Source organism: Budorcas taxicolor, chromosome 1, assembly GCF_023091745.1.
Source record: "Budorcas taxicolor isolate Tak-1 chromosome 1, Takin1.1, whole genome shotgun sequence".
NCBI lineage: Eukaryota > Metazoa > Chordata > Mammalia > Artiodactyla > Bovidae > Budorcas > Budorcas taxicolor.
The window spans coordinates 14,387,961-14,400,229 of record NC_068910.1 but is presented as its reverse complement, the minus strand read 5'-3'; the positions used below and the strand labels follow the sequence as shown (position 1 = coordinate 14,400,229).

General features: G+C 43.6%; 1 protein-coding gene across 1 annotated transcript in view; it reads right to left on the bottom strand.

The window, feature by feature from the left end:
• CACNA2D3 (calcium voltage-gated channel auxiliary subunit alpha2delta 3) overlaps positions 1 to 12,269 on the bottom strand; it is an 877,155-nt gene that overhangs the window by 157,120 nt on the left and 707,766 nt on the right. Inside the window, exons 21-25 of the mRNA XM_052639295.1 lie at positions 10,907 to 10,974; positions 8,005 to 8,050; positions 7,749 to 7,846; positions 5,708 to 5,801; positions 2,730 to 2,825 (exon numbers count right to left, since the gene is read on the bottom strand). Coding sequence (XP_052495255.1) covers positions 2,730 to 2,825; positions 5,708 to 5,801; positions 7,749 to 7,846; positions 8,005 to 8,050; positions 10,907 to 10,974 — 402 coding nt within the window. The remainder of the gene's footprint in view (positions 1 to 2,729; positions 2,826 to 5,707; positions 5,802 to 7,748; positions 7,847 to 8,004; positions 8,051 to 10,906; positions 10,975 to 12,269) is intronic.

Sequence of the window (12,269 nt, the reverse complement as noted above, 5' to 3'; positions counted from 1 at the left end):
GGTCTCCTGCATTGCAGGCAGATTCTTTACCACCTGAGCCACTGGGGAAGCCCTTCCCTACCCGTTCTCCAGCAAACAGGACTGCACCTACTTCTGGATATGAGGGGCTGCTGTGGTGTTGGGTGAGACTGGTCTAAGTTTTAGGCAGAGCTGAATGATCTTGAGCCAGTTACTTGGGTTAGTTACTGAGTCTCTTAGCCCCATTTATTCATCTACAAAGTGGGAATAATAATATTACACTTACTGCAGTACTATCAGGATTATATAACACCATGTGTGAAAGGACTATGCAAGCTGAAACAATATATGGCTAATATTGGGGATGATAGCAGGTTATAGGGGCCATGAACTATAATAGATATACCTCCAAAATCAGGTGGTAGGGATAGGAGATAGACCTCAGTGTAGGAGCCTGATGACATTACAGGTTAGCTCTAGCATGGGGACTTTATATTATCCAAACTTATTCCCAATACTTTGAACTCTCTTTAACAAAAACAGAGAAATTTTAAACTTTTTCTAGCCCTGGCTAATAGTGTATCCAAATGGGGGGTATCAACAAATACCATTTGATTGGAGGGGGGTAGGTAGATATAAGATCCTAAGACAATGCAAGCCAAGGTGCCTCTATATGAATCAATAATAGGTGTTTCTTGAAGACAGAAGGATTATCATTTCATCCATCCAGATATCCAATGATCATTAACCCATTTTTCAGATGCAATGAGTGAGGTGAGCCAGACTGTGGTTGAGCCAGCAGTCTTGAGTGTGGTCCTGCCATCTTTTAAATCCATCACAATCACCTGAATATGAGATTAGCAAGGTACTAGGGTATGTCATTGTTAGTGCTTTCTTGTTTGTCTATTTGTATCTCAAAACACATAACAGGTTTTCCTTCTGAGGATTACAAAGTCTACTTCTGTGTCTTCCTTCGCCTCTCTGGATCCTAAAATGAGAAGAGGATGTGTATCCTGACAGTTCTAGTCTTCTGAGGAACTTGCCTTCTGTTAAAGTATTTGTCTCAGGATACAGGGGCTTTCCTGGTGGCTCAGTGGTAAAGAATCTGCCTGCAATTCAGGAGATGTGGTTTCAATCCCTGGCTTGGGAAGATCCCCCGGAGTAGGAAGTGGCAATCCATTCCAATATTCTTGCATGAGAAATTCCAGGGACAGAGGAGCCTGGTGGGATGCAGTCCATGGGATTGCAGAGTGAGACACAACTTAGCAACTGGGCATGCAAGCACGCATGCACGCACAGGTGTAGAGAGGATTTCAAAAGAATCAAGTCACGACTATAGTCAACTTCATAAATGACAAACTGAGGGGTTGAGAAAGAAAGAGCCTTCACATGGGAATTGAAAGCCAGTCTACAAAACAAACAAAAATCTATGGATCTGCCACTTACAGATGTGGTTTTATAAGATGCCATGGTTGGGGTCCAGGACTCATCTAAGAGACACAAGAGCACAGCTCAATTGGACTTAATGGTACATGGTGCTCCTGACAGGCCAGCCCCTTTCAGATCACTGGACACCCAGTGCCTCCATTATTCCCACTTCAGTGACCTCCTATCACTGAAGGTCAGGATTTGTGAGGCTCCATAGTAACCTCTGGAATCACAAACACATACTCGGCAAACTCTGTACCTAAGACTCCACTCATCCCTGGCCTAATAATGTCTCTTACTTCAGAGAAAAGAAATTGAAAAAATTTGTTAATAGGCTCAGGAAAGACTTCCCAGGCTCATACTAGCTCTGATCAAACACCAATTTAGAGAGTTAAGACCCTGGGGCTCTCTGAAGATACAGGGGTTGAACAGTGTTGGTTTAAATGGCATCTGTGTATTGAAGTTGGTGACACTCAGCCCACTGTCCATCTGGTCTCTTTAGAATATGGAAACAGCATCAAAGAGAGGGCCACCAGAATGCCCAGTCCTAGCCGTGGGGCTCTATGGGCCCTCAGACTCTGAGCTGAGGCACAGGGGTTCATTAAAATGTACACAAGCACACATCAGAATTGAAACACTGCTTCTTGGACAAGGAGAAATTCCTCAGCAGAGGTGCAAGACGGCTGAAAGCCCTCTGGTCATCTGTCAGGAGTTGAGTGAGTCCTCCCTCTGGCTGCTCCCCCAGTAGCCACACTATCTCTAGCATCCTTAAGTGACCCGTCAGGGTGGGAGAGGGCTCCAGGACAGAGGACAGATGCCAACAAGTGTGAAGAACAAAGTTGCGGAAAGGTCAGCAATGGGCAGGTGAACACACACACATTTTATATTTTACATTTAAAGTCACACAGTTGTGTCTGGCTCTTTGCAACCCCATGAACTGTACAGTCCATGGAATTCTCCAGGCCAGAATACTGGAGTGGGTAGCCTTTCACTCCTCCTGGGGACCTTCCCAACCCAGGGATCAAACCTAGGTCTCCTGCATTGCAGGCGGATTCTTTACCAGCTGAGCCATAACGGAAGCCCAAGAATACTGGAGTGGGTAGTCTATCCCTTCTCCAGGAGATCTTCCCAACCCAGGAATCAAACCTGGGTCTCCTGCATTGCAGGGGGATTCTTTACCAACTGAGCTATCAGGGAAGCCAAAAACACACACACTGTGGTCCCCAAAGGAGAAGAGAGAGGAAAAATATCAACAGGTCTGAGTTCTGTTTTCACTGCTGCTGGAATCAATGAATGATATAAACGCCCCTTTCATTATTCTGCTTCAGGAGCTTCCTACTTACTGATTGGTGAGCTGCTCTGCCCCAACAAACAGGTTGATTCTCGAGAGGCCTGTGCGAGTGCCAAGGAAGGCTACCTCCACGCCCTTGTCCGAATTCCTAAAACAGAGCAACACAAGTCAGGGGGATTCTGCCAGACAGTCAGTAGATAACAGCTTCTGCATTTTAAAACTCATGGAATGTTATATGAAATAACAGCATCGAAGCCTGAAATTTTGGTAGAAATTACAGAAACATACACACACACACACACACACACAAGTACACACAGGATGCTGACTCTGATCCCTTACAAAGGTTTTCATGGTAATTTTTGCCAGAAAAACAATGACATCCATGACCTAGCTTGGTGTGCATAAGAAAATGTACCCTGAAAGATAAATAAACACACCTTTATCTCAAGGTTCTGGGTACAAGCTCAGAAAGAGCCGGCCAACTTTGAGGAGAGGAAGGAAAGCCTTAGAGTTAGCTTTCTGCACTGATGCTACCAAGTCCCTTCTTGGTCCTGAGATCGTTAGTGAAATCTGCCATTAGCAAAAACCAGCAACTTAGCCACTGATTCAAGTCTGGAGTATCCCACAGCCTGAAAATGTTTAGGACTTGAATTCTTCACCATTTAGGGGGCACCAACATGGAAGTTTTACCCTCACCATCAACCCCAGAAGGATCAGTAATGAAATGACTTCTGCAAATAGTTCGACAGGAGGCCATGCATAGGAACTCTAAGGAAGGCCTTAGCAAAGAAAACTCATTTGAAGATTCACTGAAGATTTTTTTCAACAGTGAAGGTAAATTTTATGTTTGAACATGTTCTTCAGGGTATTCTCAGTGCTTACTTCTTCAAAACAAAACAAATAGTCTTTTGCCACAAATACACAGTTTTCTTCTACCAAAAAAATATGAAGAGAATACTGATTCTTGAGTTTGCTTCCCTGCCCTAGATGCCAGTAGCAATTTGATTCAAAGCTTTATCCATGTCATCTTCAATATAAGATCTTTTAGTTACTTAATCTCTGATGGTTATCAAAGTGGTCAATACTACTTTTAAGTATTTAAGGGATGAATAAAAACCAACACTATGTATTAGTTTCTGTTCATAGCCTACACCAAGCAGGAAAGCCAGGCTGCCCAATCAGTAACAGATGTGGACTACAAAGCAAGCTACCATTTTGGAAATCTTTAGCATCTGTTAGGGGTGAATCAGCAATCTTTGCACAGGATTTTAAGTTTCCCGAGAACCTAAAAGAAACATTCCCACTAGAGAATGCAATCACAGAAAAGGTTCTGACGCTTTCCAAATCTCCCAGGGAATAAGATTCATGCAGGTAAGCAGTCCAAGGATACCCCTCAAATATAATGAGAGTAGTTTGTTATAACTTTTGGACTCCAGAGTCACGTATTAAACTACCTACCTTAGGAGTCATTTTAACTTTAAAATGTCTAGAAAAGAATTCTGTCCATGTCCAGTCCCAACCTTGTTCTTGTTTCCTTGTCTCCTGACCAAGGAAATAGCATGACTATCTACACAGGTATTCATGTCATAAACCTGAGAATGATTCTTGACAGCTCAGCCTCCCTCCCCTCACACCGTGAACTCATCATCAAGTCCTGGGGGTCTCACTTTCAAAGCATCCCTCTAGTGCACCCCTTCTCTCTGTACCCACAGCCACTGCCTTGGTCCAAGTGACAAATCCCTTGAACTGCTACTTATCACACTCTATTATCTACATATCAGCAGAAGGATTTTTTTTAATACAAATCTGATCATCTACTTCTTAAAATCTTCAAATGTCCTTAAAATTCTTCAGGGATTTCCCAATATTCTGACTATAATGTCCGAAATCCTTAACCTGATTCCCAATGTTCTAAACCATCAGGGCCCAATGAACCCTTGTCTCCTGACATCTTCCAGCCTACCCTTTACAGTTTAGCTCTGCTGGCCTTCTTTAAATTCCTCAACTGTCCAAATACTCTCTTCCCTCAGGGTCTTGCACATGCTGTTCCATTTCTCTGGAATTCTCCTACAGAATACCTGAACTAGCTCCTTGTCACAAAAGCCTTTCCTTTCTTCTATCTCCACTCTAGGTCTTACTACAGTCTACATGTCTAGTTTTTCCTTCATAATTATCACAATTCTCAATCACACTATATATCACAGGCACCACGATGATAAGGACTATGTTCGATTGAGTTATTTCCATTTCACCGATATCTGGCCCAGTGCTGGTCACCAAACAGACATGCAATCAACAGTTGATGAACGAATGAATGAAAATGAGAGCAGAGTGAGTGACAGACCTAATAGAGGAGAATAGACGAAAGGGAAGATAAAAGAAGGAAAGGAGCGAATCAAAGAATAAAAAAGGAGAGAGAACTGAATAACATAGGACTGGAGGTAAAGGGCGAAAGGAACTTTTTAAAATTTTTAATCATTAACAGGCTACTTAAAGTAGTAGAATAATAGTAATAATAATAATAGCTACTGAAGCACTTCTCATCCTAGTCTTTGACAACTTTCATTGGTTGCCCTCCTCCCCCTACATACTCCACTTCAGAAATGAAACCGCAGGGTTATGTCTGACACCCTAATGAAACAGAGCTCTCACTTTCCTGTCCTCCTCACAACCTAGCCTGGCCCAGATCCCAGGTTCCCTCCAGACTGTGGAGGAGAGGGAGCCACGGCAGGGCAGGAAGCAAAACGCTCCTTCCGCCTCCCTCGCTCTCGGAAGTGTCACCCTACCTCAGCAGACCGAATTTCATGTGATGTTAAAATTCAAACAAATTATATGTCAAACCCAGGAGCTTGCCATCCAAGTCAGAGCCGCTAATCTGCTCTAGCTCTTGTGGTTTGGAGCTTTGGGGAAAATTAAAGAACTTTAACACCAGCCTCCTAAAGCAACTTTAGTTCTTTAAACCATAACCATATTTCGGACGGCTTGTGGGGAAATGGCCATGAAAAGGGGACATGTGCAACCACTTACTCAGATTTGTTGAGGGCAAGGCTGGTCCAATAGGCTTCAATGGGAGCACTCACCACAGCATCAAAAAGGACTTCCTGTATCAATTCTTTATCACCTGTTGGGAAAGACAGACTTGAAAAGATGGCTTTGGCTGGACCCCAAACTACAGCATGAGAGGTGCTCACCAGACTCATTCTGCAGTATCTGCAGGCTACTATCTCCTGCGGTGTGTTGCTGTGTTAACTGCCCACCAGGTGAGAATATGAAACCGCTCTGACACCTGATACACCACAAGACAAGGGCCTCCAAAGCATGTGGATAAGATGACAGTAAATTGAGAGTGCTGGGTGTCTCACACTTCAAGTTGCCACTTTCCCTCCCCATCGAATAGCTGGTGCCATAGACCAGCAAGCCAACTCTGAGATTTGGAGATTTGGAGACTGGAAGGCAGCACTCCTTGGAAAATTTTCTCTTTTCATCCCCATTTCTGCCCTCTATCAAAATTTGCAATTCTTCAGGGCCCTGATTTTGATTGTAAGGGAGAGGGATATGATAGCTAATCATTTCTGGGACTCTTATTTTGTGACTTCTTCCATCTAAGCTTTTATTTATTTATTTCCATCCTAAAGCGAGACATTCATCCTTATCCAGATGAGTTCTTGATAGAGCTCTGTGGAAGAGGATGAGAAATCAGGAGAATATCATGAGTCTAGCAGAGGGATCCTAAAACCCTCCAGCTTTATCACCTACAGCAGGCCAGCGCTCACCGTGGCTGGTGGCCAAGAAGATGGTACAGCTTTGCTGTAAAAGCAAAACCTGGAAACAACTCATCATGAAATAGACAATGAATAAACTGAGACATAGTTACACAGTAGAATACCACACAGTAATTCAAGTAAATGCATCAGAGCTAAATGATCAACACAAATCTCAAAAATATAATGTATGATAATGAAACACAGGTTGTGGGATAATATATATTATACAATATATATAAATTTTAGTATACAAAGTAATGAACATAATGACATAAAATGGATATGGATGCATAGATATATATGTATATTTTGGTGTATATATATATAGTACATAATGCATGGGAATGATGAATAAATACAGAGTGGTAATTCTCTCTGAGAGGGAAGTGGGACCACTCAGGGTCTTCAACATTATCTTTGATATTTCATTCCTTAAAAAGTACCTGCAGCAAATATGGCAAAAAGTTTAAAATTTGACAAAGCTGGATGGTAAATGTAAGTGCTTCTTTATATTAGTGTTCCACTTTCGTTTCTTAAATATGTCACTCAAAAAGGCAAATGAAACGAAAAATTGAGTTCACATGACATCCATCTGATCCTTTCTCTACTAGAGCATATCCCGAAAAGCAAATCCATTTCATGAAGATGTGGTTTGGATGTAGATAATCTTACACCTCTCAGAGGGCTGTTAGGTTTTTCTGTAAGGTAACACATGCAAAGAACTTTTCATATCACTAACAAGTGGTATCTGCTAGGGGTAGGGGTGAGTGCCGTGCTCATTTCTGGTGAATCCCTTGTGCCCAGACTTTAGCTACTGGAATTAATACCATAAACCTGTGTTTGTCCAGGGGACTGTTCCTTGCACTTGGTGAGCATGGCCTACTGCTGCTCTCTCCTTGCCCCGCTCCTTCTCCCCCTGCACCAGCTCCTGGCCATTTCCGATTCACCGAGCTCCCTGAGAGGGCACTTGGTGGGAGGAGGGGCAGCAGGATGTCACACTGCGAGAGGCAACATGTCAGAGCGGCAGGTCCCACCCTGGACAGAAACCAGGAGACCTAGAGTATGGCCTTGGATGAGACAAGTCTTATTTTCAGCCCTTGTGTCTCATGTGCAAAATAAGAGAGTAGCTGTTGATAGTCTCCTTCCAGCTGTAACATTTTCATCCTACTCAGGTGCTTGACTAAATGGTTTGGTAATAGGACACATTCAATGTGAAGGGTTAAATTGGGACTGAGTTCATCCACACCCCCCTCCACTGCCCAACCGCCACATGCACAGACATGTGCACTGGAAAGCACACTCACATTGGAGCAGAGGTTCTTTGCCTTTGAGGTAGAGTTTAATAGCTTCTAGCTGAGACAGATGACGGTGCTCTGGGTGTAGGTCAGTGTTGCAGTAGGACCTAGGAATGTGACATGGCCCAAAACAAGAATGTGTACATATTTATAGCATCACTTTCCTTTGCCTTTGAATCAGGAGAACTGGGCAAGGGAGTACACGCAACTTGAAATCAAAGAGGACAATAAACACCAATGCTGAGAAGGACTGTTTCATTCTTACCATTCGTCTGCCAAGGACACATCAGGGTGTTCTAAGTCATGCAGGCCTGGAGGTCAAGAAGAAGGGCGTCATGAGTATGTATCATCTGTGTGGGGCACTGACTCCCTGCATTCTCTTCTATGCTTCAAATGTTCTAGGGTTAAGGCCATGGGGCGAGAGGGTTAAGAGTAGACATCAATCCCAAAGACATCTGCCTGGGAAAAGGGACTCGGCACATAGGAAACATTTTTGTCTCAGGCAGAACCTTCCCCCAACTTCCACTTCATTCCGCCACTACTGCAACCTCCCCGGACAGAGTCTCCCAGACTCAACTCCTTGAACATAAATGAGGCACCAGTAGGTCCTGGGAAAGAAGTTAGCACAACAGTGGAGATACCAACTTTGGAGGCCCACACAGTACAGCCTGAGTCAGGAACTTGAGTGGGCCACTAAACTCTTGTGTGATGTCAGCAGGTTGCTTTACTTTTCTAAATGTCAGTTTCTTTTTGTGCAAAACAGTACTAATAATCATCCCTAAGGGACAGGTGGTTGGGAGGGTGAAACTATAGGGTGAATGGTATGAGACTGCCAAAACTCAACTGTTTTTAACCAGCAAAACCTGCTAGGTGATACAGGATCCTAAGCAGAAATGAGTCATCAGTCTGGAGAGGTAGCTAGGAGAACTGAGGCTTGCAGGGAATTGGAGAGTGTTTATAGAATGCTCGAGATGCCCTAAGTGTATGAAACCACTCTTTCTCCTTGTGTCTTTATGTGACTTCACTTTCATGGGTCGTCAGCAGACACACACTTCTAAGTGACCACCTCAGAAACTCCACTGATTGAGAATGGCAATTTCCCTCATGATCAATGATATCTTACTGCGCTCAGGACTCCAGTATCCTCCTCAAACACAAATGTACAAAATAAATAGCAAAATACTAGAACCAGCATCACATACTCCTGTTTGACTTCATAGTTAGTTGGGAATAAATTATATAGAATATCATCCTATATGACACAAGTGGCCATATCCTGGCTCCAACACCTACTGGCAGGATGAGCTTGGGAATGCCACAGTAGTGCCAAAGGTCATAGACTACTCCAGAGCGTTGAATGGGATAGCGATTAGTCCCTAGGGCAATCCGTGCATCAATCCACGCTTTCCTCCCTTTCTCGCTTCTTCCACTCCTACCTCCCTCCCTTCCATTCTTCCTTCAATTTATTTATGGAGCATCAACTATGAGCCAGGTACTATTCTAGGTCTACAGCCTTGAAAACATAACAGAGACCAAAAGAAAAAGCACTAATTGTCTCACGATATTTACTTTCTAGTGGCAGAAAAGAGATAAGAAAATAAAGTTAAAATACATAGCTTATCACTAGTGAGGAGTATGAAGTTAAGGGAGAGAATGAAGCAAGGAGAGAGGGTCCCAAGAGATGGGGAGGGATGAGGGAGTGTCATTGTAAACTGCTGGAGTCTGGGATGCTTCGCTGAGACAGTGACTTTAAGCAAAGACCTGCAAAAAGTGAGGAGAGAGCCAGGGAGTAACTGAGGTGCTTGTGGCAGAAGGAATCACAGGTGCAGAGGCCCTGAACTGGATCTCGCCTTCCTGGAATATTGCGTTAATGATATCAATTCTATATATATTTCTAGTTTCTGTGCTCATCAGTCTTCATCTACAAATCTCTCTACCTAGACCCTAAAGGGAAGATCTTTTTGATTGCTTCCTCTCTGAGCTCCTAGACCACCAAGGAAATACAGCTGTTCTCTAACTCTCTCACCTCCAATTTAGATACTCCTGACAAAATCACATCTACTCTTGATCGATAATGCTGACAATAATAACATTAGCTCCAACTGACTGAACAAGTACTGTGTGCAACGTATCTGTATCGAGATATGCGTGTGTGTGTGTGTCCACGCACATGTGCTCAGTCATATGCTCTTGGCAACTCCGCGACTATATCCTGCCAGGCTCCTCTGTCCATGGAATTCTCCAGGCAAGAATATTGCAGTGGGTAGTCATTCCCTTCTCCAGGGGATTTCCTGACCGAGGGACTGAACCCACGTCTCCTGCTTTGCAGGCAGATTCTTTACCATCTGAGCCACCAGGGACTGTCTGAGGATACCCAAAAAGAACACTGGTCTGGTCCAACTCCTTCTCTGTCAAGATGCGAAATTTAACACCTGGGTAGGGCCACTCTGGGAGTGAAGCCTTTCACGTGCTACCCCCAGTGCTCCTTTGGAGCTGGTGATACTGGTAAAGATAACTTCTCTGAGCTACTGGGTTGTTGGGAGATGTAAAGGGCAGTATGGGGAAGACAGCAGTTTTAAAGATTAACGGGCTGTAACAACTGCTACCATTTACTGGGAGTCCCCAGTGCACTGGCGCTTTATGAAGACAAGAAGAGCTAAGAACCTCAAGATGCTCCTTATTCCTTCTGACTTCGATAAATCATTTGAATGATCACATTTCCCTTGGACCTAGGCTGCCTCAAAACACAAGTGAAATTTGTAGCTCAATGTGGAGAAGACTAAGGCTTGCCTACCTTTGTTTTCCTTTTCCTGGGCTTGAGTTTTTATACTAATTCATATTTCTCTTGGTACTGATTTTTATGTATGAGAAGAATACAGCTGGTAGATGGATGGTTCCTATGAGTTGCCTCGACAACATTGTGGATAAAAGCACAACATAAATAAATGAAACCATAAGGAAAGCCGCCACTATCTGGGAGTCCCAGGCATCTGAAACAGTCTAAGAGAGCAAGGTGAAATCGGGGGCGGGGGGGGTGGGTAAATGGTTGAGTCAAACGTCCATTAGAGAAAGGGCTGGATAGCTGAGCAAATTCTTCAGCTAACCCACTGGCTTCAGGGCTTTCTTCCCACATGAAAGGATTAAGATGGATAAAGACAGCATCTTACCTTCTTCAATAGTTACATTCCCTCGGAAGAAATATTTCCCATGGCCTCTGGAGAGCGCCACACCTAAACTGTGCAGAGAAACAAAGCAGATCTTGAAATCCATAACATTGACTGGAACAGACTTGTTGGCTAACTTTTTATTTTCCATTTTCACATTTCCATTTCATGTTCTGTAAGCAATTTTTTTTTCAAAAGTTTACTTTCAAAACCCCACTGATTAGAGTTGGTGTTGGTCTTTCTTAGATTTGATCAGCTGCTTCAGTGTAACTTCTGATTGGAAGTGCAGCAGCAATGGGTGGCTCTCAAGTATGTTTAAAAGAGGTGTGGCGACTACTACAAGCCCCTGAGCAAGCCCTTCTCTTAGATGCTTTTTTAAGAGCTACATGCCCTAATAATCTTCATTACTGCTTTATGCATCCCCTGCCCTACATTTAGCCACACAAGGGTCTTTCCAGACTATAGAGTTTGAGATGAGGGAAAATTAACCCCTTTCTAATGGCAAAAATGAACACTTCTGCTGTCACCTGAATGTAGCCACATGACTGTATGGTGGGTTTCTTTGCCCAAGCCTCTTCCTTGTCTGATAGACAGTAAAGCGTCTGTCTACAATGCGGGAGACCCGGGTTCGAGCCCTGGGGTTGGGAAGGTCCCCTGGAGAAGGAAATGGCAATCCATTCCAGGACTATTGCCTGGAAAATCCCACGGATGGAGGAGCCTGGGGGGCTGCAGTCCATAGGATCGCAAAGAGTTGGACACGACTGAGCGACTTCAATTTAAGCTCCTTCCTTTTTCGTCTAAAGTCAGAGAATATGTTTGATGACACAGTCTCATCGTTTGGCAAACCCACTTAGCAGTCATGTGTTTCCTCAAGTGCTCTGGTTCCAAATGGAATTCACCCAAGATCCCTGGCCATATACAACAACACCACAGATTTTATTAAGATGGATCCAGAGTCAGTAAACTCTGTTTTCCCTGAGCTCTGTGAGGCATCAGTTGAAGAACACAAAGAAGTCCTACCAAAGTAACTTTTTACAAAAAGCATTATCACACTAAGTTAATAGTGGGAAACTTTAGAATGCCACATAAGAAAGCAGGCAAGGGGGGCAAGTGCATTTTTCAAGATTTTTACAAAGAGAAATAACAGGATTGAAAGGCAGACAAGCACAGAGGAACAGTACGGAGAAATTAAAACCAAAGCACAACACGTAGGGATGAATATGCTGCCTCGAAGTGTGAAGGAACACTTTCTGATCATGGAAATAAAGGGCAGCAAGTTAGATGGTTAAGGACCCTGGTAACCCGCTGAATTTATCTCTCCACCCTTAGTTGGAACCCCCAAAGCTTATTTGCTTGATAATGAGAT